The sequence below is a fragment of the Lytechinus variegatus genome, chromosome 3, assembly GCF_018143015.1.
Source record: "Lytechinus variegatus isolate NC3 chromosome 3, Lvar_3.0, whole genome shotgun sequence".
NCBI lineage: Eukaryota > Metazoa > Echinodermata > Echinoidea > Temnopleuroida > Toxopneustidae > Lytechinus > Lytechinus variegatus.
The window spans coordinates 32,137,011-32,163,960 of record NC_054742.1 but is presented as its reverse complement, the minus strand read 5'-3'; the positions used below and the strand labels follow the sequence as shown (position 1 = coordinate 32,163,960).

Here is a 26,950-nt window from a genome sequence, read left to right as displayed (position 1 = left end):
CAAACAAACAGGGCATTCTTACTTCAAACAAATTCTATCTATAAAAAAAATTTTACTAAAAAATAACTTAATTTGAATATAAAGTATATGTAGATAGGGCTTTGCAACCCGATATTAAGCAACAATCGTTAACAAAGTAAAGAAAGAAACTTTCTTTGGGGCCAGCACACACCATGTACTAAATGATTTAACTTTAGAGTGTGTATATAATAAAATATGAATTTCCATTGAATGCATTTACAAAACATACTATCGCTGCAATCAATTAACAATTTAGGTGAAGAGAGAGTAAGGACATAGGCAGACGAAAAACAGGTCAAGTGTAACAATGTAGAAATAACATTTACTTTTTAAAGTGAAAAAGAGATCTAGAGCATAGTAACCACTCCAATTTGTCAAAAGAGAAAAGTATTGAACATTCTGACCAATTTCTATCACACGAATTACAGTAAATTACAAGATTAACTAAAGAGGTAAAAGAGATCTGTATGCATATAGTTATTTAAAATGAATTGAGATGTGATAAAACATTTTCATAAATTGAACAAACATGTTAGCAATATGAACTCTTCACTTATAAGAGGCTTTTAAAATAGCTTTGGTGAGAATTTTGGCTAAACATATTAAACCAATATAATTACAGAAGTTAATATTTCTTCAAAACCCTCACAATTGTCATAGCGTATTAATGTAAGTACCATTTTTAAAAATACCCAAAATGTGTTTACGGTCGTATCTGAACTATTACTCCAAATTCAGCCTATCTACACAACAAACTTGACAAATCACTTGGGTCATGGTTTCCATTTATACTAAAAAAAAAATGAAGCAGATCACATGATTGCCACTTGTGTTTGGTATTACTGATATTCATTTCCCATGTTATCTTTGGTTTGTTGTTATATCTGGGTAGCAATAACAATATAGAAAGAGCACAGATGTTAGGTAGGTGGAGATATGATTTGCATCATAAACTTGCATAGTTCTCTGTATCATAAGCACCATCTCCTTCTGACCGTACTGAAGCACTGGGTAAAGTAGACGATGTCTCTGGACTTGTCATTTCTCTCTCTTTGTCTCTTTTTGATTTGGCAAACCCATAAAGTCTCAGCTGCTTTCCAATGTTTATATCCTTTGAAAGGATAGAGAGGAAAAGGTGTAATGAATAATTTAGAAATTATCATAACAGAGGGAAAAGCTAATGGTACAACACAAGTCAGTGAAACCTGAGGTGGTATTCTGAGATCCATTTTATCTCAGATAAAATAAAATATTTTATCTCCGTTAAAATCAGTGAGATAAAATACCCTTAAAATCTCTCCGAATTGGTATTCTGAGAACCATTTATCTTCATTTTATCTCTGTAAGACACACCTATTTTTTAATCAATATCCAATTAGAAACGCGCTTTTATAGCTCTCTCATATCACTCAACCAATTAAAATCCATTCCGCCAGGAGGTGTGGCAAAGGGGCTAGATTGCGTCAATTTATTGACTTCAAATACGCTTGCACTATACGCTTGCGCGTCTTTACGGAGATTTCTTTTTAACAAAAAGGACAATACTCTCATCTTTTTTCGAAGTCTTTATCGCATCTTTTCAAGCATCATTTCAAAGACAATATTAGTCAAGAAAAGTTTAATGAAATACTCTCTGATTGTACAGGAACAACGTTAAGGTGTTATTCTCAATAAATATATAATTTTTCTTCATTTTTATGTCACCATTTGGTGTTAATTCACCTAGAAATATTGGTGAAATAAACGTCGCAGAGATAAAATAGCCTCTACCCTCTTTTAAGTTTATTTTATTTTTTCTTCAAAGTAACATGGGCGCAAGCACATCATCTGCAATGCAACGGCCAGATACGCGATGGGTAGGTGTACGCAGGCATTGTTTTGTTGCGTATCATCTGTAGATACGCAAGATAAAATTTATACGCAAGATAAAATCTAAAATTTTATCTGAGAGATAAAATCTCATCTCAGAATACCAATTTCATTTTATGAGATAAAATATTTTAAAGATAAAATGACCTCAGAATACCACCCCTGATCCTCAATAGGAATGTCCATTATCATCACCAAAGCTAACTTTCTATCATCAATCATGTAAAACTGCAGTAGGGAGTCCAACATTTAAAAATTATTTTGCAAAGTCATTACGATCATCAAAGCACCCGTGATTTTGTTTGGTGTGATTTTCCACAAATAAAAAAAAAAACCCTGACAAAAACCTATAAACTTATAGATAACATCGAATGATCTCTGGAGAGGCTGCACTAATCCAACAGTGGTCATGCAGTATTAGGGAACATCTCCACAGTAATGTCACAAGATTTCCATGTAATCCAAATTCAGCCTCAGTATCAATTTTTCCCAGAATACCTCTATAAAACGTTAACCCAGAAATAAAATGGCCCGAATTCACAAAGGTGGTTTTGAAAACCCACGGTTGAGTCCATGGTTTATGCAGATTTCCTGTATAAATTACGCTTAATTTAGTGCGTATCGGGCGCATGTATGAAACATGTCCAATGCTGATGTGCATTTTTGTCACAGTGCGCCAAATTGACGCCTGTTACCATGGTTAGATACGCTATTTTATTCATGAGTCCCCTGTTTGAAGAGTGGACTCATGAATAAAAACTGGACTCATGAATAAAATAGCGTTGATAACCACGGCAACAGGCGTCAATTTGGCGAACTGTGACAAAGCGTGCATCAGGAGTGGACATTTTTCATACACGCACCCAATATCGTTCTTAAAGATTTTCGTACGTCATAGCCCTTGGTACTTCACTATTTCCCAAAATAACTTTAAAAAAAATCAAAATATGTGAACTAAGACTAGGGGATTAACTTACAAAGCTATCAGCAGTATCATAGAGATCAATGCATGGTATAGTACCAATATCTGTACTCTGATAGTCTATTATCTTGGCCTGAAGTGGTTTCCATTTGGCAACATGAGTTAATTGCTCAAAATATTCTATTGCCTCCTCTGTCCATTCATCACTACCTAACAGCAGAAATAAAGTGAAAAAAAGACATGATCAATCATAAAGAACAAGCAGATAAATCCGGATCAATTGTAACATAATTGCAATCATTTCAATGTAAAGAAGCTGACAATCAAAACATAATAGGTGATTTCCAGTGTTCAGTGTTTGTGTTGGAGGCACATTTTGGATTGTGTTTCTTAGCTCCAAAACATATTCTGAGTTCAAACAAATAATCCAGATCACAATATTGACAACTCAAAACATAGTGAGGTGACTTTTCAGGACCATCTTCATGTTATATTTGGTGTTACACTTAGGTAAAAATTTACCTAACACCAACATCAAGAGGTCAACACTTAACTTGAAATCACCCAATGTCACACAACCATATTTAAATTTGAGCTTAGAAATACACAATATGGAAAGTTTAGACAGATATATATTACTAACATGAATTCCAGTATGATGACCAAACTGTAACAAAGAAAACTTAGACATCAATATTTGATGTTTAAAAAATGTGAAAAAAAGCGAATAATATGAAGTTTGACAAAAAATGACTTACCTGATGGAAATACATTAGCAAGTGAGAATTCCACAGCTTGGAAAGGTAGAATTAGGAAATCATCCCTGTACATATCAGAAATATAATAATCAATATACAACCAAGATGATACAATAACACTGATTATATTTCACCCAGATAGATCCTTTATCTGATGGGTTGTTTGATATCAATCATTCAGCCCATTTTACAATGACATCATCATTTATGTAATTTTGGATTCATTCATCATGCATTTAGATACATACAAATTTCTCCATTGCACGCCTGCCAACAGCATCGGCACTACAAGTAAAAATCTTGTGTGTGTGTGTGTGTAGCGTGTATTGCTACAATCAACAGACCATGATTGCTGAAGATCAGCTGCACTCACTTGCATCTAAACTGTGACACGGCCATTGTAAAGACAAGGATCTACTTAGAGGTGTCATATAAAACAAATAATGAAATATCAATCATACATGTAATGGACATATTTCATTTGGTAAAAGATCAAATGACCTATTCAACTTCAAGCCATGGTCAATTGCACTCATACACATTCATTATTTGCATAATAGTGAAATTTTACACAAATCAGTAAATGCTAAAGCTATATGTTCATTAAAATAATTCTTTCCATTTATAATATCATCAATCCATAACCCCACCCCAATATATATATATATATAAATATTGTCGAGAAAAATAAAGTTATCATTAGAAAATGACCTGTGTGAGTTAAGTAAACAAATGGATGTTAATGTTGATGATGAAAATGTGCATAAAAACTATATTGATGTAAAAGATAAATTAGAGAAAATGTACAAACATGATTGTAAAGGAGCTGGTATTAGGGCTCAAGTAAGATGGATGGAAGAAGGAGAAAGAAGTAACAAATACTTTCTTGGGTTAGAAAGAAATAATGCTAAGAAAAAAGAAATTTCACAAATGAAACGTGAAAAGGACCAGAAAGTTATAACAAAAAATGAAGATATTTTAGAAGAGGTTGTAAATTTTTATTCAGAATTATATAGAAAAGAAACGTGTGAAGAAAATGACATTATTTGTATGAAAAATTATGTATCATCTAAAACTGTGCATCAATTAACAAATGAAAGTAAACAGATGTGCGAAGGATTGTTAACACATGAAGAATGTAAACGTGCTATATTTGCAATGCAAAAAATAAGGCCCCTGGATCAGACGGACTTTCGATTGAATTTTATCAAACGTTTTGGCCTTTGTTGAAAGACCTTCTTGTAGAAAGTCTGAATGAATGTTACATGTCAGGAATTATGTCAGATACCCAGCGAAAAGGTCTTATCACTTTATTATTCAAAAAAGGTGACTGTAAAGAACTTAAGAATTGGAGACCTATTACACTGCTGAACTGTGATTACAAAATAATAGCAGCTGTCCTAGCTGCCAGAGTCCATAAAGTTGTTGACGAAATTATTCATGAAAATCAAACGGGGTATATAAAGGGACGTCTCTCAGCTTGTAATGTAAGGTTAACAAAAGATGTTATCGGTTTTTTCAATAAGCATTGTAAAACAGGTGCCATTATGTTAGCAGACTTCACGAAAGCTTTCGATGTCTGAATATAGAATTTTTAAACGTGTGTTTGGAAAAATTCAATTTTGGTGAATCATTCCGTAAATGGATTTCAGTTCTTTATAAAGACATTTCAAGCTCTGTTTTGGTAAACGGTTGGATCTCAACAAGTTTTAATATTGGAAGAGGTATAAGACAGGGATGTCCATTATCAGCTCTTTTGTTTATCATCGCTGCCGAATTTTTAGCAATTAGTATAAGAGAAAACAAAAAGATTAAACCTATTGAAATTACAGAACATGACGTTCAACTTAAACTCTTACAATATGCTGACGATACTCTGTTTTTTGTTCAAGATGAAAAATCGTTAAGAAAAATATTAAATGAATTAAAAACCTTTGGTAGAATAGCAGGACCAAAGATTAATAAAGAAAAAACAGCATTGATATGGTTAGGAGATACAAGTAAGAAATATGATATTAAAAAATACAATTTATCTTGGACTGTAAAACCTGTAAAATACTTAGGTCATTATATTCATTCTGATAATGACAAATCGCTAAACTTAGAGTGGGAAGAAAAATTAACTAAATTGAAAAAGACTCTTGACAGCTGGTCAAAACGAAACTTAACTATTTTTGGTCGGGTAACTATTCTTAAATGTTTAGCACTTAGTCAAATAATACATTTGAGCATTGTTGACTCCATTCCAACGAAATTCCTGAAAATGTTAAATAATATAGTGTATAGATTCATTTGGAACAGAAAAGTAGAAAAAATTAAAAGATGTACTTTAACAGAAAATTATATAAATGGTGGAATAAAAATGACTGATGTTCACCATCAAATGTTAAGCTTTCGGTTAAAATGGTTAGGAAGGTTTTTGAATGACAAAACAGAAATATGGAAAAAAATGTGTTCATATTGGTTTGACCTCCTAGGAGGTATCTCGTTCCTTTTAAATTGTAATTTCAATATTAAAACACTGAAAATTATAAACGAAAGGAAAATACCAACTTTTTACAAAGAAATATTGGAGGCCTGGGAAATTTTTAGAACTGTTACCACATTGAAAGATGTGTGTATGTCTAACCCTAACTGTAATGATATTCGAAATCAAATACTTTGGCATAAAAAACATATAATATTTGATAACCAGTCTTTATTTTATAAAGACTGGTATAGAAGTGGTATAGTTTACTTAACAGATATTATTGGGAGAAATGGTTACATACCAATGGAAAACATTCAGAGAAAGATCGATATAAAAAGAAGTAAAAATACTGTTATTTTCGACTATACAAAATTAAAAAAGGCAATACCAGCAATTTGGATAAAAAGTTTGAGCGATAATAGTGGCATCACTATCCGACCTCATGGTTTTATTGCTCCCCAGGTAATGATTGGAAAAAGTTTGAAATGCATCAGTGATCTGAGTAGTAATACTATATATAACCTGTTTCCCTCAAAAAATACTTTCACCAATAAATGCTGTTTACATTAGGAGAACAAACTTGATATTAATGTAAATTGGGCAAATGTATTTAAAAATAATCTTATTCAAGTTAGAGAAAATAAATTACGAGAGTTCAATCTTAAGTTATTATATAATCTCTTACCAGTAAGAAGTAACCTGTTCAAATGGAATTTTGCAACAGATGATTTGTGTCCAACATGCAAGGTTAAAGAAGATATTATACATGCTTTTATTGACTGTGAAGTAAATAAATCCTTTTTCAAATATATCAACATTATTTTGCGAGAAGTTTACAATGTAAAAGTGGAAGTAAACATCAAGCAGTTACTTAAAGTTGAAAGTGATAGTAAAACAAATACCTTTGTAACTATTGCATTTTGGTCAATATATAAAGTTATTTTGGATAGAAACAAATCAGGAATTGAAAAAAGAAATTTTGTTTTGAAACATGTATTTATAAAAGAAATTAAAAAACGGATAGAAATGTACAACATTGCTAGTAAAAAGACCAAAAAAAGAGATGAACTGCCCAAGAGCTTGTTACGATTCATGTAAGAAAACCTATGTAACGTAGATATGACTTTGTAATTATTGTAATAATACTTATATTTTTCATGATTTATGATTGTGTAACCTTTGATTTGAATGTGACTTATTGTGTAACCCCTGATTTTGATGTTAATAAATCCTCTAATAGAGGCAAAAAAAATAAATAAATAAATATTCTGAAAATTTTCTTTTGCATTTCATGAAGGGCATTTTATGAAGTAACATGGGAGTATTTGAATAAACATCAGCCACTAAATACTGTATCAGCTTAGCCTACAGAAAATTTGACAGTGAAAAATTTGTGACAAAATACTTTGATAAACACTCATCAGATGCATTTCTTTACAACAAAGTGTTATCTTAAAATACCTCATAAAATAATTCATTAGACTTTATGTGATTCTGGTAAAGAAGAAAACTATTTTTTTTAGGTTTCATCTAATAAACATTGAACAGTTACAGCTTTGCAATGCAACTTCTCTCATGCTCTTTTCACAAGCTTGTGTCTTGATGCAGAATCACTTCGGGATTTGTAAAGATGCAATAAGAAGAATTTTAGCATCCTAGCTTCAAGAACAAAGAGAAACAGGAGATGATCAATTGTATTAAATGAGCATATCCATTATTTTGACCGCTCACAGCACATGCCCTGTGTTGTGTGACTTTAAAACAATATCTACAATAGTAGAAATAACAAAATTAAGACAATTAAACTTACTCAAATTAACAAATGTGAGAAATGAAGGAACATTAAGGATTGAAAGCAGCCAATTCATACATGTGCATACTGCATAAAAGCATTTTGTGCCGGCAGAGAAATTGTGTGTAATGCTGCCTATTACCTCAAGGTGCAAACAGATGATTTGGGAACGGCTTCAGAATCCCCATAGTCGACGAAGTAAAGGTCTACCATGTCATCGTCAAGGAAACCAAGGATACGAGTACGATACCACATCTGATCATGAGAGAATGGAGCAGCGACAATCTCACCTTTCTGGAGACTGTCAGGTTGAAATGCCTGGTATAAAGTAGAAATCAATGATTAATCATGACTGCTTTTGAACAAGCAACTGTTGTAAAATATACTGCATGAGCTGTACTGGAGGATGGGAAGGAGTGGTGGGGGAATCAAGGAGTGTTTGGAGTTAATATTAACTGTTTGACATTTTTCTTTCAATAATATATTAATAAGATTTTGGTGATGGCCTCCTATCTTGGAAAGTCTCTTCACTGGTTGCCCCCAAGATAACGCAAATTTGTCAAGATCCTTTTGTCTTTCATATTGTCAATGGATTTCATCCAGTTACAAGTCTTTGATGCATACAGACATCATGGGGGAATGGGCCAACCTTGTGGAATTCACTTTTTTATCAACTATCACTGAGAACTTCATTTTAGATTAATTTTTTTCATTTACACACAGCTTTGTTAAAGAAGTGTGCTAATCATAAATATGATTGGTCAGTGATATAGTTGATCCTCATTATCTATTTTTTTCAAGCAAACATAATTTCTGTACAATATCATATTTATGAGCGATATGTTAAAATCACTCTACAACAGTTTGACATTGAGATTTTACTCTCAAACTTTTAAGACCTTCCGGTGTCATGCACTTACTAAGAACTGAGGTATCATGACCACTACCATTTCTTAATGAACCGATTCTATAAAAGTGATTGATCACAAAAAGCCACAACTGTAGTGTCATACTTAAACTGAATAAGTGACTAAAATTCTAAAATAATACATTGTGGTAATTCAGGGTTGCTCTAGATGAAATCTTTGTGGTCATCTTAGTAATGGAGTATCATTCTTCAATCCTTTTCTTCAGCTTTACCTTCTGATTATCTGGATTATTGTAGAACTCTGTCATATTCATAAGCATTAGGTCCAAATCCTTGGCCTTGCTGCTGACGATCTGCAACCAGAAGTGTCCTGGATGTTCCACGGCTGAGACGTAAACTGTGAAGAAATCTTTGTTTTTGGGGGGCTGTGCAGTGGAAGTGGTGTCTACATGCCATTCTTCTGGTTCTGAAATAATGCATAGACAAAAAGTCTTGCTCTATAATGTTGCAAAAATTACTTTAAGTGTTAGAAGCATTCTACAATAACCCATCATAATAAAGATGGATTTAGCAGAGCAGAGTAGCTGTTAGTCACTCTTATTTCAAGAAATTCCTGTCAGATGCCACTTTACCAATAATCATGATTTGACTGTGCATAAATCATCAACCTCTCTTATCGGCTCACTTTTCATCTTTCCAACTGCTAAATTAGACCGGTGATACGGCAGCTGGTCCTTGATTCATCTGAACAATGCAAAAGGTAGCAGCATACATAAAGGCCTGGTCACAACGCCCAAGCGTTGTTGGAGCGGAGAGAAATAATCATCCCCGCTCGCTACCGTTCACCATTTTCGATTGCTTTTTTTTTTTCGATTTTTTCCCCAATTTTGTGAGCGAAATTCGCATTAGTCTCTGATGTTTTGTAACGGTCTGTCAGTGGAGTTCAGATTAAAAATAGAAGATGTAATTTCATATACAGATCCAATGAACATTCTGTTTTTAGCTAAATCTTATAAATATATCAATATTTTTTTACTGAGTAAAATAGATTTATTTCAAGTTCTTTATGATTGGAATAGTAGCGCCATTTCCTGACAAAGGGGCCCCCATCTCCACAAAAAGAAAAATATCCTTAGGACTTCTAGGGCTAGCCCCAAAAGAACCTTGACGCTTCACGCGATATTTCTAAAAGGCAAAAGGAGAGCGCCGCAAATTGTTTTAATACTTTTTTCTTTGAAGTCTCGTGCAACTTATGAGACCAAATTCCCGACATGAAGGTATAGCATCCCAATGGCACATGACTTTTTATGAGACAATGTCATGCCGGAAAGGGCTCATTCTCATACTTAGTGTACAAAGTCTATGGAAGATGAAATTCATAAAATGGTGATTATTTTTTTGTCCCAATTGGTCAGCTTAATTAATTTAGGGTTTAATTTAGTTGTTAAATGGTCTGTAATAATTTCCATTGAAAAAAAACAATGAAAAGCAGAGGATGAAAAAACAAAAATATACATAAGGCCAAGTAAAAAAAGAAAGTAGTTGATCGTCCTCTCGCGCATCTATTTTGGCCGCCGCATGGAAATTTTTGATATTTACTATTTTCAAAAATTGGCTAAAAAAAAAAAAAAATTGGGAATTTCCTTTTTGATGTTCCCTTTTTCATTGCAGCATCAATTTTCTTGATATTTACTATTTTTATGGCTGCTGAATAGCGAAAAAAATCACAAAATTGGCGAGCGATTTGCTCTCATGTGGTTTGGGATCTCTCTCGCAACTTCAAAAACAATTGCAAAGTCCGATATCGCCGTAACTGCAGGAAAGAAAAAAAATCTGATTTGGTTTTCTATTGGAATTTTGAAGATACCATCATAAATTAGCAGGAAAATAAAGTTTGCAAACTCGGGGAAGATCACAGATTTCTTCATTTTTAGTGCATTTTCGGGGACCCCGCTTCCTGAATCTGAACTAATCTGTCGCCTGCTTTGGAAATATGGCGCAGAAAAATCAATTTTAATGACGTAAATTTGTATTTCGGCTGGTTTTTTTGGTGAGTGATAGCACCTGTACTTCGATGTGTGTAACGGTGATTGACTGTGCTTGTTGTGACTCTGTTGGGTTTAGACAGCTGGCAGCTGTCTGTTTCGAGGAGTTTTTGAACATTATTTTTTTCATTTCTCCTCGTACACAGAGGCTCGCTATCGTGCAGCCACCATTAGGGGACTTGCAATGCAAAATCCCCCCGTCGGGGCTTTTCAATTTTTGTCTTTAATGAATAAAAATTTCGAAAATTATAGTGACCAGAGTGCAAATTTATATTCCCTCTTGGCATCAATTGCCAAAAAAACGGAGAAAAATGAAGTTAAAAGGAACAAAAACAGTGACTTACCTCGGCTGTCGCGCAAATTCACTTCCCCGTTTTATCCGATCTTAAGTACATAAACATATGGCCATTGAGTCCCCTGTACAGATCGCGCTAGAACTTCGGTCTCTGTATTTGGTGAGTGAAGCCAACGAAGTTCAGCTGAACAACCAACAAAACAGAGACCGAAGCTTTTGGTCTATGTTGGGTTATGCATGACTTGTGTGCTGGGATGTTATTGTTTGACTGTGCTGGCGCAACATGTGAATTTGTGAAATCAATTGAGTTTTCTAACGTTAGCAGGCAGTGCATTGAATATTCATAATTTCAAGTGGGTTATTCTTTATGAAGATTGAAAATCATTAATGGGATTCCTAAAAGTGCCAATTCTGTTCAAATTTGATAAACTTTATTCTTCCTTGAGCTATTCAATTTGATGGAAAATTGTAAAAATTAGTTAGTAAATATATCTAACACAATTACAGACATGAAATAATAAATATTATGTGAACAATTAACAATTTATTCAATCATCATTTAACATTTGATATCAGTTAAAAAATTAATAAAAATTGAACAGTATTAAACAATATGTTAATGAATATACAAGTAGCTGGAAAACTGCGATGAGAAACCATGCCCAGAACTAAAAAAGAGATTGGCTCTGGAAAACTGAACATGGCTCCATGGTAATAAAAATGACCCCATCCCAATGCATTTTTTACCTTTACAATATATATATATATATATATACATTAATATAGAATAAGGTTTAAATCATTCAATTGACATGAACGTTTTGTTTTACAATACAGTACTGGTATACATCAGTATTTTAAATACATCGATAGATTTTTATTGCATAATACATTTTCCATAGATTTCCAATCAATTGTATGTATATATATTTATGCATATGTATATATATATATATATATATATATATATATATATACATTTCTACTCATTTATCATTAATATTGAGCATGCATCGATCACATATTTCAAGCTTGACATGGCCTGACAACCATTTGAACAAAAAATAGCAAAAAAAATAGTAAATAGTAAGGACCTCCCTCATCACTAATGTCAAAAACGGGCCGAGAAAATGCCTCCTTGTTTTTAAAAAAAAAAAAGATAGCAAATAGTAAGGACCTCCCTCATCACCGCTCTCAAAAAACCCGGACGATCAACTACTTTCTTTTTTTACTTGGCCTAAGACATTTAAAAAAACATGAAAATCAAAAGGAAAAAATTTGCTTTCGCAATTTTTCTTTGTGGAAACCTTTAAACATGATAACACAGATGACATCTGGGGAAAAAAAATGAAGTGAAACTGGGTGTTAAATTTGCAAATGTTTTTCACAAATAAACTTGCATATATCTTATTCCTAATATAAACAAGGCAAAAGCAATTTTGTGTCTCGCCCACTTATGAAAATGACCAGAAATATCATGATTTGTGAGGGCACCAAGAGGATTATATCAAAACTTCATTGTGAAATAACTGGGATGGAATAACACTTGTCATAAGAGCCTTGCACGTAAACTTTACTGTTGACCTGAAAATGACTTATGACCTTACCATGTGACCTCCGACTGCAGCATAACATGCAGGTTGCCTAAGTACATATACCATCCAAGTTTGGTTGAAAAGCTACTAACGGTTGCGGAGTTAAGAGTCTTGCATGTAAACTTAACATTGACCTGAAAATGACCTTTGACCTTATCATGTGACCTCCGGCTGCAGCATAATATGCACGTCCCCAAGTCCATCTACCATCCAAGTTTGGTTGAAAAACGACATACGATTGCAGACTTAATTGTCATAAGAGAGTCTTGCATGCAAACCTTATCGTTGACCTGAAAATGACCTTTAACCTTACCATATGACCTCAGACTACAGCATAACATGCAGGTCCCCCAAGTCCATCTACCATCAAAGTTTGGTTGAAAAGCGACTTACGTTTGCGGAGTTAAAGTCTTGCATGTAAACTTTAACATTGAACTGAAAATGACCTTTGACCTTACCATGTGACCTCCGACTGTAGCATAACATGCACGTCCCCCAAGTCATCTACCATCCAAGTTTGGTTGAAATTAGTACTAGTTGAAATACGACATATGGTTGCGGAGAAGGCCCGTTTCGGGTACACGTACGGTCAAGTCAGAGCACGTGTACTAAATTCCATCACCGTGTACACGGTAGCATCTGCATAAAGCTTGCAGGGGGCTACAAAGTCAGTGAACAAGCTCACAGCCACACATTAAATCTTAGTTCTCAGACACTGCACATGTTTTAATTACTAATATGTCAAATATATTTCAATTAATCCAGAGTGAGTTCACTTCCAAAATCGCCAATTTAATCCACATTCTTTCTGGAGACTCACGTTTTTGTACCACGAAATGGGTCTGCTCCAGTCTCGCAAGCTCGAAAGCGTTGCTCAATCACACTCAGAGTCAATTTGAGAATCACCAATTGCGATAGTGATCATCGCTACAACTTACGTGTTATACGCTGGCACACATGTGCTACAAGCCTACAAACAAACGCTCTTCAAATTGGCAACATAATAATGAAAATCAATCGATAACTTCAGTTACACTTATTCTGCAGCGATCTGTGCATGCATGCATGGTACAGTGTACAAAATGCGCATCCAACGAACGTCGGCGCTAGCTAGGGCCCTGCACTGATTTTCTTTTGCATTCTTTATTAATTTAATGCGCTGCTAAGCCGAGTAAACTTTTAATTTGCACCAATTTTTGTGGATTGATACTTCAAACTTCTCAGGTAAGCTTTAAAACCGTGACTTAGGCTATACAGACCCCCTTTTTATGACATGTTGATGCGGGTCTGTGTCGACATGAAAACAGAACTCGCTCTCACAGTGTTTACAACGTGTACACGTGTACACGACCGAAAAACACGCCGTGTACACGTGCATCAAAAATGGACTTTCAAAACGGGCCTATTGCGGAGTTAGGTGTCATAAGAGAGTTTTGCATGTAAACTTTAATGTTTACCTGAAAATGACCTTTGACCTTACCATGTGACCTCCGACTGCAGCATAGCATGCACGTCCCCCAAGTCCATCTACCATCCAAGTTTGGTTGAAAAGTGACATACGTTTGCAGAGTTAGGTGTCATAAGAGAGTCTTGCATGTAAACTTTAATGTTGACCTGAAAATGACCTTTAACCTTACCATGTGACCTCAGACTGCAGCATAACATGCAGGTCCCCCAAGTCCATCCACCATCCAAGTTTGGTTGAAAAGCGACTAATGGTTGTGGAGTTGCGTGTCATTACAGGTTTGTGACGGACGGACGACGGACGACATTTGGATCCCTAAGTCTCGCCTTAACCTCTGGCTTGTGCTAAATGTGATAAAAAATATGCATGCCAAATTTTGGCACAATCGTGCAAACTGCGGCCAAGATCAATAGTCCTCAATCCATCTCAAATAGCCCTGTCCTTTTAGGGTAAGCCTAGTTTGGTTATGTGCACATGCTTAACTTTTCCTGTACATGAAAATGTGTGTCTATATGGGAATAATGACGTAGTTTATTTGATGTGATGCAGAGGCCCAAATTCAACAAGGTAGTATCAATAGTACCAGAGTACAAAACCATGGATTACATAAATTTTGTGTTCATAATTAAAATTATTTTATATCGTAAATTAAGAATTTAAACTAAGACAAGTCCAATCATAAATGCATGCTTCATGCAAAGGGCGTGAAGTTAGCTTGAATGGAGCACAATAATAGTCCATGGTTTTGTTACCTTGTGAGATTTTCAAACAAAAACATTAAGCTCTCTTATAGAGATTAGAGTGACTTACCAGGTGCAGTGTCGACAGTTAAAACTGGTTTAGGTTGAACACTTTTATTAGATGATTTCCCTGTTGGTCTTTCTTTCCTATTAGCAGCTGCATCAGCTAACCTTTGATTGTAATCCTCCATTTCATTAATTTCTTGTCTTATCATGTACTGTGTAAAAAAAGACAAATATAGTAACACATCATGTTCAAGCACATGAAATAAGTTCCATGAGTGCAAATAATACAAGGGCATCTCCATAAAACGTGCATGTCCAACCAGCTATATGTGGGACCTGTCACAATCTTACAACGATTTGCCTTTCTTTTTTGAGTCCTTATGAAAATACATAATGCTTTCACATGATTATGACTTGGCCAGTCCATGAAACAGTTCAATGTAATCAATCACAAACACGACTGTAGGCTCCAGATAAGCTATAAGATGATGCCCTTATTATGATATCCAAAACACAACATTGTGCAGTAAAAGAGGTAACTTATGCAAATTAGTTAATGTTTTACATACTTAACATAGCTAGTACTGTGGATACATTCACATTGTAATATGAAGGGTCACAGAGGTTTCTTCTATGAGGAGCTCTCCTCAATATAATGAACATCAGCAGAGTCTAACTTTTTGATTTCAGAGTTTCCTTAATAATCTCACAACTATTTCCCTTTCCAGTCTGCTAACAAAGATCACAACACCAATCATTCGATGATTCAATGTGTTTATTAAAGGTAAATGCTAGTTTTGGTAACGATATCAAAATGACTTCATACAGAATCCAATGAAATGACCACAAAGTGTCCGTTTGTATAAATAAAACGCATGTGCCAAAGGATTCTGGAAGAAATTGTGTAATTGGTGAGAAATAAGCAAATAAGCACAGGATTCAGGTAGAGGGTCGGGCCCGACGCTCTAAGCGATAATTTTACATTGTCCCACGTGCACTTATCTGTGTTGGGGATCTTCGGTGTGAACATTTTTCAGCGTAGATTTCAAGATTTCACAAAGTACAGTTAATGTAACTGTACTGATCTAGATCCTCGATGATATACTGACAATTAAACCTTGTTTTTTGAGACTTTCTCATGAAATCAGTGTTTACTGCAACCACTGGAATTTCTCTTTAATATGAAAATAACTGAAACCATGCAACTTCTTGAGCATCGATCCCATCCCTTTCCGTTTCCATGCTTTAGATTTAACTCCCAACACCCAAAACTCATACAAGGAATGACTCATTGATTGCAACTCACCTCAGCAGTGTCAACTTGTGTCAGAGTTCCTCTGATTGTGCAACGCCTGAGAGTATCTATCCCGTCTACAACATCTCGGTCAATCTTCACTCTGGCCATACTGCTGTTCTGTATCCTCCTAATGTTAGTACCCTGTCTTCCTGTCAACAGAAAATAATGCAACATGTGTTCAGAGATCAACTAAACATGGTTCTCAAAATATCAGCAAGGTTTTGTTATTCCATCTATTAAATGTAATGTTGCAGTTGTTAAACTTAATGCGAAATCACTTCTCAATTACACTTTAAGGATATCACATAACTGAGACCTCTATTTGTCTACCTCTTTTTCTTATGTTCAACTTGAAAAGCCATAGGGGATGGGTGTACCCCCCCTGATGCACCCAATGTCAGTAGCACCATCCCCTTGGAATGCATGGACTTTGCTTTTTATTCGCCTGCAGTGACTTCAAGCTCTTTTTCAATGTTAAATCTGATTCAAGCAAATCGAAGAACTCCAGGAAAATATCCTTTCACATATCTTAAGAGCTTTATATCATTGACTAACCAATGATCCTTCCTACTGCTTGCTGGGGAAGCATAAGTGTCTTAGTGATGATTTCTGGTTGTTCTGCTAAGAACTCGTTGATGAGTCTCTCTGCTAGCAAGATGCTATCTCGGTTACCATGGATACGGAGGTGTCTGTCAGCTGTATCATCTCTTTTGGTTTCATCAGAGAACTTGATCTGAGCTCCACTTTCAGCCTGGATCTGCAATTAGATCAATAAGAACATGTCTCACATCTGTATATGACTTTAATATGAAATATTAATTTCAAATTAATTTGAAATATTCAATCAGAAAATGTTTAAAAACAATTTGAAAGAAGACAAAAACATTCCAACAATCAAGTCTCATGAGGGACATTTAAGAAAATAATTAGACGAGAGCTCATAAATTGTACCATTTGAGTGTAAGAAAAAAAAATCCAATACAGGATTTAGCACTCTAGCAGAGTTCTAAATGATTGCCACACTCACTACCTACAAATGAATTTGTAGCTATAAAGCTACAAACTACAGCTATAAAGCATGTTTTAAGTAACTTCACCAGTATGAACTATTTGAATGCAAGCCAATGCGACTCTACAGTGCGTATCAAAAAAAAGTTTACACTTAGAAAAAATCCTGTAAAATTATATATTTGTAATATCCTAATGATTTTTCCACATTTTAGCATTGGTACAGATCCAGTTAAGCAAATGACGATATAACTGTCGAAAAATATTTCCGCTTGAGTGAGCACCACTTACTTTTGAAAAGTTGGTGAAAAATGATTTGCGCAGAACTTTGAAATAGTTATGCGAATAAAAGTAGACCTTAATCATGAAGAACAAGTGGAATTTAGCTATTAAAATTGATTTGAAGATATCTTTTACCTTTTTAAACTTGTTTCCTTGCCCAAAACACTTCGAAGAGTGCATTGCGCCCCACCACACTCCCCCACACACCGAGTCCATCGTGACGATATTTGCTTTACACTGAGCTGTGATTTACATGAAATGGCTTAGGCTTGATTTTCATATTGTTAATCACTGCCAAGCTTGGGAAAAGTGTGGAGAAACAAGTATTAAATGAAAAATGAAATGTAAAGCCACTTTAAATGATAAAAACTTAGTGAAAAGTGCTGGAGATGGCTGATATAAACTTTTGTTCAGATTCAGGTATGTCCTCAGATCTAGCTGGCACAAAAAGGGTAGAGGTTGTGCTTACTAAGTGTTAAAATTTCAAATTTGGGCGGCAAAATTGTTACAAAATGCTTGAATGTATCTGTTTTATTTCAATTGGCTAAAAGTGCTAGGGAAATTTATGAGAAATGCTTCGCAGGGTAAGTTTGATTTCGCCCTTTCCCCTTGACACAGCGTGAAAACAAGCATTTCTGCGCAAACAGATTTCTGCGAGCTTTACAAAAATGGACAGTGCTCACTCAAGTGTAACATTCTGTCAAAACTTTTACTTTCATTTGATAGATGAGACCCAAACCCATAATTATATGTGAAAAAATTACCCACATGTTGCATATTTCTAAATTCCCAGGGCGTTTTCAAAGTGTAAACTTTTTTTTGATACGCACTGTAGAAATTGTTGGGATACTTACCCTCTTGATATTGGTGCCTTCCCGACCAATAAGAGGTCCAACCTTGTTATGTGGGATATTCATATCAATTGTCTGTCTTTGGATAGTAGCAACATGCTTGGATGGTGCTGGTACATCATCTATCATCACACAAAATGATATACCCATTATTGCATTACTTCAGGCAAATTTGCTCTCAAATGATATATGGGAAGTAAGGAAAGGGAAGAGTCTTACACAGCAGGTCTGGTTATTATTAAAGGTCAAATCCACCCCAGAAAATTGTCGATTGGAATCAATAGAGAATAATAAAAAAAGCATAATGCAGAAAATTTTACTAAAATTAGATGTAAAATAAGAAAGTTGTGAAATTTTAAAGTTTTGTTATTTTTCACAAAACAGTGATATGCAAATGAGTCGATTATGTCCCTCACTCTATATTTCTTTATTTTGTTTTTTATTGTTTGAATTGTACATTATATCCCTTACTTAAAGGACAAGTCCACCCCAACAAAAACTTGATTTGAATAAAAAGAGAAAAATGCAACAAGCACAACACTGAAAATTTCATCAAAATCGGATGTAAAATAAGAAAGTTATGGCATTTTAAAGTTTCGCTTATTTTCAGCAAAATAGTTATATGAACGAGCCAGTTACATCCAAATGAGAGAGTTGATGACGTCACTCACTCACTATTTCTTTTGTATTTTATTATATGAAATATGAAATATTTTGATTTTCTCATCATTGTCATGTAAAATGAAGTTTCATTCCTCCCTAAACACGTGAAATTCCATTATTTTAACATTTTGTGCTTCAGACAAGGAGGTCCTAATTGTCAAATTCGTAAAAATTGAAATATTGTATAATTCAAACAATAAAAAACAAAAGAAATAGTAAGTGAGTGACATCATCGACTCTCTCATTTAGATGTAACTGGCTCATCCATATAACTGTTTTGTTGAAAATAAGCGAAACTTTGAAATGTCATAACTTTTTTTATTTTACATCCGATTTTGATGAAATTTTGAGCATTGTGCTTGTCTGATTTTTCTCTATTGATTCAAATCAACATTTTTCTGAGGTGGACTTGACCTTTAAGATGATTGTATTGAGAGTGTACACAAGGAGAAAAAGAATAATTTTACTACGAACGTTTGCCATGAAATAGTTCATTTTCCTTGCTGACGTCACTCATAGTCCATTTTTTCCCTAGGGAAAAAGTGAACTATACTTTTTTTTACCTCGCTATTCGCGAACTGTGTGGCGCGATACGAGCAGAGCACTGCTCAGCAAAACGGTACTCTCCACTGCATGACACAGGAAACTTTCGGCGAGCTGCACTAACCAAATGTGCTCGCTGAACATACGATCCATCCAGAAAGACTTATTTTCTCAACTTCTCAACGATTGTTCTATATCGACTTATTAAAAATCGATTCGCTGTAAAATGGTTTGAGTGGAAGTGATATATAATAACCCATTCTCAGAACAGGCTAAAACTATTCGCACTCAGGAACATCACATAGTACTATTCTCCCTCGGGCCGATGGCCCTCGGGAGTGCTATGTGATGTTCCTTCGATGCAAATAGTTTTGGCCAGATCCTCGAGTGTCATTGTTTAATATTCATGTCTTTCAGATTTTACAATAAGCACCAACAATACTGAACCACGTAGTATCAAAACAATGCTAATTCTACATGTTCAGGGATGAACAAAATTTGGTTTCACATGACAATGAGGTGAAAATGAGAATTTTTTTATTTCATATGAAAATACAAAAATAGCGAGTGGGTGACGTCATGAGTCTGCTCATTTGCATTCTGACCAGGATGTGCATATTACTATTTTGTGAAATGAAACAAAACTTTAAATGTAATAAATGTTTTATTCTACATCTGATTTTGATGAAAGTTTCAGTGTTCTGCTTGTTTGATTTTTCTCTTTTTATCTAAATAAATCTTTTGTTGGGCTGGACTTGTCCTTTAATTGTGATACAAATCACTAGAACATTTCAGATTAAAATTTATAAGCTCAATTGGCACTCTAATCATTCGTAACTACCTGGGAATGAATGATATCAAAATAATTTTCTTCTTCACAAAAGCATGGACTAAGAATGGAGTACATGTAAATATAAGAAACATACTTTTTACATTATACATATTTGGCTTCCCATAACTTTAGCACAGAGTTAGACCATGGTCTTAATTGAATTGGAATTCAGAAAATGCGTGCACTGAAAACAGTTTCATGAGTTGCAATTATGGATAGCCAGGAATGCATACATGTAAATCTACAAAACATAAAGTGTTTTCTACACATAAAGTATTTTCTGAACATAAAGCATAGTCAGATATCCATGCATCATAACTATTGCGCCAGAATGCCAGATGATTCCAAAGGTCATTGTCAACGTTACTAAAATTATGGAATACATGTACATGTATTTCTATACTTTTCTATACTTGTGTAAAGTCCCTACATCCATGTACAACATTTTTTGTGCAAAGCATACCATTTCCACAATTTGTGTTACAGTACCAAAATAGTTCCACCTTAAAAGAACAAGAAAAACTTTGGGATTTCATTTAATTAGTTCAAATTCATGGATAGCTTTAAAAAAATAGCAAGACAGTTAATTTCTTCAAATGCTTACAATCATCTCGCTTCTTGAATAAGAGATAGATGAGAACCATAGATGCTGGTAATGCAATGGCCAGGGCCACCTTCTGTCTACTTGACAATTCTGACATCATACTTTTTAAGAGGTCTTCTGCTCTATCAACAGGAGTTTTTCTGGAAGAGATATAAAAAGAGAACTTTATTATATACTTTGAAAAAAATATTACTATTGAAATATTTGAGATTTGAAATTTGAATCATGGTGACTTGAAAAATTTAATTCTGTAAGAACTGTATATCTATGACTCCCATTCTCTCACTTCTAAAACATGGCTTAAACTTTGTTCACTTAAAATTTCATATCAGTTGGTCAACCACAGTGTTCTTGATTCTTAGAATTAAATAAGTCTTTAATAAATAAAAAAAAGTTTACGACAGGCATAATATGAGTAACATTTTTGCCAACAGTATTATCAACTTTCTGAATTAGATCTAGGCAATATATATTAAAGCAATATTGACTGGCATAGGGGCGATACAACATAGATGAGGGTAATATCAATTTGGTGAGGGCGATATGTCCTTTTGCCCCCAGGCCAATTATTATTGCTAAATTATTAACCTAATCAGACATCTAGAGCAAAAATCGTTAAAATTCAGATTTTTTAGAGTTTAAGAACAGGAATCTATTTTTGTCATGTTGAGCAGAGTGGGCCTCTGAACTTACTACATGTACCAATGTGACGTAATTGAAAGTCGCGCCCCTGGCATGGGGACGCAATATCCAGAGTTGTCTCAACTTGATTAACATTTACCGTTTACATGCTGCATTGGCTTTTTGAAGCGTGTAAACATGACTAACTTGCATCAGCTCTCGGTGCAAAATCAGCAATTTTACACCACCAAAGTAGAAGGTTCAGAACCGTGAGCCTATGCAGAATCGTTTTTTTCTACGTGTAAACAGAAAGCCAAATCTGCATCGGCAATTTGCTTGCATTTCATTTACTTTACCATTATGATGTACTTGTAAGCGCATGGATCCAGCGTTGTCTTTATCATGACGTACATGTATATTGTTGGTGCGCGGATCATTTCAGGTTCTTGCTGTGAGCTGTGACATCCATGTGAACGCGGTGCAAGATAAACCTAAAACCTAAAACCTAAAGCCAATTCTGCATCGTTTTTTGTTTCTGAATCAACTGACCACTTGATCATAGCCTTAAGGCCACCGCACACCTTACGACCCGACTGGTCTCCGACTGGCTTGCGACTGAGGGGACAAGGTAGTCCCAAGCCTTGACACCACACACCTTGCGATCCAATCTGCGACTCACGTATGCGCTTTTTGGCATAGCAACTAAGAAAGTGCGCTTACTACCGGTACTCATATGCGCATTTTTTATCATATACGCATCGTGCAACTCTGCTGTCTGATTGGTTTGAATTTGGATTGAGCTTGCTATCCAGGTCACATAGATTTGACATGTCAAATCCTTATGATTTTCCTTGCAACTTGTCTCTGACCGGTCTGCGACACACAAGCTGACATGAGCTGTGACGTCACATCTCTCCTCACTCAGTGGCAAGCCAAAGACTTGAAATAAAACATTGACATACTGCTTCTTCCTGCATGCATTTTGTACATAGTTTTTGTGGCTCAACTTACCCCAGAAGGTGGCACAACTTACCCCACATATGGGGCAAGTTGAGCCATTTGACATCGTTTTTTTCAAAGGTCACAATGAATTTCAGTGTGGGGGTAGAAAGTTATATATAGGTGAAAAATATTTCCCAAGAATCAAATTTAAAGGCAAGGTACTTATTTCTACAATATTATTGGTCATATCACTTCTAACATGCAAAATGCAAAAAGTGTCACAACTTACCCCGCCTTCCCCTACAGTGTGTTGGTGGTGACTAAAACTAGTCCTAGTATATTCAAATTATTTCAGTTTGTTTTCATTCAGTTGGGTTGGCCATTGAGATACCTACAAAATAGTTTGAATGTATTGAAAAGTCATCACTATGCTTTAAAAACAATAGTCTTGCATTTTGAACGTAGAAATGTCTGAAATGAAGTTTTATCCCACGTACATGATTTGGGGCTAGATCGTTTAGAAGGAAATTAGAATCTCGAAGGTGAAAGTTTCAGGTTTTGTTTGGCGTTCTCTGCGTAGGTGAATGAGAAGGAAGACCTGGCTTCATTGAGAGTAAGCCTACGTCAGTAAATGATTTTTACTCTCAAAAAGCCGCCTGGCTAGTTTCACCACAGATTAAGTAATAGCTACACAGCTATTGCATACGATGTTAAGAAAAATCTACCATTTATCATACATGTATTGTATTGATTTGAGCTCCTCAAGGAGAGAGATTCTGAGGAGCTCAATTGATCTCCTCAAAAAAATAAGGAGAGTGATTTATTGAGCTCCACGAAATTATAAACGTGAAGGACTGTTGTGGTCACAATAACTTGGAAAAAAAATTGTGAAAACAGAAATTTTGCAGTTACCCACTCATTCAACGAACAAGGTTATGATATAACAAAAAGTTCTGTCATGATACTTCTCCTAATTCTTTCAAAATTCTTAACATAATGGCCGATCGAGTCTGGGGAAGGAGACTTTTCATTTTTTGAGGTTCCAGTCTGTGCCTCAATTCAAGTTTATTTATTCAAGTTTATTCAATGTCACATGATAGACCTTCATCCATAATCGTGGTAAGTGCAGAATTTCATTTTTCACAATTTCATTTAAAAGTTATTCTGACTACAATGTACCCTAGTCCCGTGAGTAGGCCTATGAGTACCGTAAGTTACGGTGTATTAACCGCACCTTTTTCTCGGCGGGGTAGAAGCAAAAGTCAGGGGGTGCGGTTTATACACGGTGACGGGTCTGAGCCAGCCCGCCGTAACCCCTCCCGTACATGTACGATGTCTGCCAGTTCACAACACATCGAGTGGCCGGGCGTAGCCGCCCAGGCAATGTCGTTTAGAGGGGTATGAGCCGCGGTTAATGGGAAGCGATTATTGCAATATTAATTAAATGTTGTCCATAACAAACGCACCAACCTTCATGACACTAATTTTGACTTTATTCTCGATTCAAAGTAGTGAAGTTCCCTGGCTAATTTAAAAGAGACGCCAAGCATACTCGGTAATATTTTGTCACCGCTGAGCGAGAGTTGAGTGAGCTTAACTTAGAGATTGCATTGTAATGTGGTTATAGTGTGACTAAAGCTGGCGCTATTCAAAGTACCGTTTCGCGCCAGCTTGTTTTTTTTTCCTTCCTGTTTGCTTTTCATAAGATACCATGTAAACCACGCACGAGAGAGACGGCACGAAGCCGTAAAAAACAACTGGAAAAAATGCCAATTTCTTTGTTTCTTGAACCTTCCTATAATCCCGTATCCAAAATTCATGCTAAGACATCAAATTTCTGAAAGTGATTGTGAGATTGTGATGCAAGAAATGTGAATGTTTCTTCCTCCTATGCTGGGAAAGACACAGATCATAATTTGATAAGATGTACTGGCATGACTTGTACTGTATCGTAGTTTGCTATGTAATGGCAGTGCTGTGTGTGTACACTGACTGCGAGGTGAGCGAGTGTGTAAGTTGCCAATATTGTCGGGACCGTTCTTTCTTTCTAACATTTGTAGATGAATTGATCAAGAACAGCATATTTCTGCATACCGGTAATCTCTTTGGATACTTTGAAATCTTAAAAACTTAGATTTTGTTTCTTCGTACCTCAAATATGCATGTAAATGTGAGATTTTTTTTTTTTTTTTAGTCCAAAGTTGGGGGTGCGGGTAATACACCGTTACTTACGGTAAATGCACAGTGAGCTGGGCTCCCTGGGCCGGGTTAGACTAACGTTTTAAAGGCCCAACCAGGGTGACCAGATGTCCTGTATTTCCCGGGATTGTCCCGTATTTTTCTCCTTTGTCCCGGTGTCCCGACCAACCCTCCCCGGGACGCCTAATTGTTCCGTATTTCAGAATATTGAACATAAATACATTTAAAAGTGACAAATTTTGATTAAATTAGTAATAACCAACAGTTGACGAAGCAGAGACAACAATTAAATCGATTACTGTAAACTTTGCAAGTTCTGCGGTGATTTTCTTGCTTCTGTAACCCAATACATTGCAAACAAACTGGCCTCCTGCCTATGTGTGTATGGCAGGCTACTAGCTACATGTAGGCATGTATGATTGGAGCAAATTCTCCATGGTGCAGACAATCTCACATGATAAACAGTTTTTCCACCAAAATAGTCACAAAGTCGGCAGGAAATTCTTATTATTCTCAGATTAATGATTTGGAGATGTAATCGGCGCAAGAACTTATTAACTTTTCATAGAACTATTTTTTTCAGCTTTCGTTTTGAGTCTTGGTGTGTATGATTCCGCGATGTTTCATCTATTTTTAAGTTTGACAATATGTTTCACTTTGAATTTTATTCCTTTCTAAAACATTTTACTTTTTGAAACTTTTAAAATACATTAAGAAAAACACCAAATAACATTATTTTTATCAGGTGATTAAATTTTTTTTGTATACTTGAAGTTTGATTTTTTTCCCCTTTTTCTCTCTTTTCTACCCTATCCTTCCTGCATGCCCCTCAAGTTTCGTTCCATCTATCCTTATTTCCTACCTATCTTTCCTGAACATTTTTTTTTCTCTCTGTTCATTTTTCTTTCTTTCCTTCTTTATTAAATTTCCCTTTTTTATTTCCTTCATTCTTTCTTTCTTTAAAATTACCTTGACTTCTTTCTTCCTTTCCTATTTCTTTTCGTTCTTTATCTCATTCCCTTATTTTCTTTTTTCATTCTCTCTTCCCTTCATTCTTCACTCCCTCTTGTTTCCTTTCTTTACTTTATTTTTTCTTCGTATTCTTTTCCATTTTTCTTTCTTTTCCTTCCTTCCTCCTTCCCTGTTTTCTTCTTTCTTTCAAAGAATGAAGGAAACATATTCTTTCTTTCTTTCCTTCATTCTTTCTTTCCTCCTCATTTTTCTTACTTTTTCCCTTTAATTCTCTCCTTTATTTTGTCTTCACACATTTTATTTATCTTCCCTTCCTTTCCTTTTCTATTCATTTCAAAGAATGACGGAAACCCTTTTTTCTATAATATTCTTTCTTTCATCCTTCTTCTGTTCTTCTAACTTTCTGTTATTATAGATCTATATATTTCCTTAATTTTCTTTCGTTCTCAATTCATCTTTTTTCTTTCTCTCCTTCAATCTTTCGTTCACTCTCCCTTCGATTTCTTTATATTTTTCACAAGTCTAACACTGCACGTGGGCTTCTTTGTTGATCTTTATTTGTCAATTGTCCCGTATTTCATTTTGTAAAATCTGTGCCTGGCCTGGGCCCAACGACACGTGTAACGTTAGAACTACTAAGTATCAGGTTGCATGTTTTGTTGCATCATCATAATGGGATAGTTAAGACAATAGCAACGATATTAAAATATGGGCCAAATCGTGGTTTTGGAAACCACTCATAGATTTGTGTACGCGCATTTGTGTACAAAGTCAGTGAATGGAGGTGGAAATACTAGGGAACCGTGCGTGCGACTGAATAAAGCGCTGCTGTATGAAGTGAATGGTGGTTACCTATATCACGATAATGCCAAAATATGACTGATTGGCAAAAAAAATCAACAAAAGAATAATCCAAGTTTCTATTACGTTTGTTAGGAGGTTAGGGCTAGGCTCTCGCGCCAGAGTTATTTTGGAATAGCGGCGCATAGTAAGAGACCACCGGGAAGGTCCGGGCCACATGATCGGTAGAATCTCGGTGGTAAGGCTGCGCACGTGAGAGTTGCTTTGCCTTGTTCCGAGTTTTCGTTCAATTTTTGTGAACATCATTTCATAAAGACAGTGTGGAAATAGCAAAACAATGGATAAACAATTTAATGCTAAATTCAATTGAAAATACAAGACCACTTACATTATAATTCGATGAAAATTGATAGATTCTAAGTTAAAAATTAACTATTAAGGTTCCGCCGACCGTCCCCGGCGCATATGCACTGTACTGGCATGGCTCAT

At 35.2% G+C, this 26,950-nt stretch overlaps 1 protein-coding gene across 2 annotated transcripts; it reads right to left on the bottom strand.

Moving 5' to 3' along the window:
• Positions 1-353: 353 nt before the first annotated feature.
• Positions 354-26,950, bottom strand: LOC121410785 (tudor and KH domain-containing protein-like). Of its 2 annotated transcripts, XM_041603096.1 has the most exons (11): positions 26,850-26,950; positions 20,927-21,066; positions 18,288-18,406; positions 16,699-16,900; positions 16,153-16,292; positions 14,911-15,058; positions 8,973-9,166; positions 7,975-8,150; positions 3,571-3,635; positions 2,868-3,022; positions 354-1,132 (listed from the first exon to the last, which is right to left on the bottom strand). In XM_041603096.1, the coding sequence occupies exons 2-11, from the start codon at positions 21,024-21,026 to the stop codon at positions 968-970; spliced, it is 1,464 nt and encodes a 487-aa protein (XP_041459030.1). In that variant the 5' UTR covers positions 21,027-21,066; positions 26,850-26,950; the 3' UTR covers positions 354-967. The 2 variants fall into 2 exon arrangements, with proteins under 2 accessions (XP_041459030.1, XP_041459031.1); XM_041603097.1 differs by lacking the exon at positions 20,927-21,066.

Coding starts and splice junctions, on each gene's coding strand:
- LOC121410785 (XM_041603096.1), bottom strand. CDS start 21,026: ATGATGTCAGAATTGTCAAGTAGACAGAAGGTGGCCCTGGCCATTGCA. Junction 9,167..14,910: donor AACTGTCGACACTGCACCTG/GTAAGTCACTCT, acceptor GCATTATTTCAG/AACCAGAAGAATGGCATGTA. Junction 3,023..3,570: donor TGCTAATGTATTTCCATCAG/GTAAGTCATTTT, acceptor TTCTGCTGTTAG/GTAGTGATGAATGGACAGAG.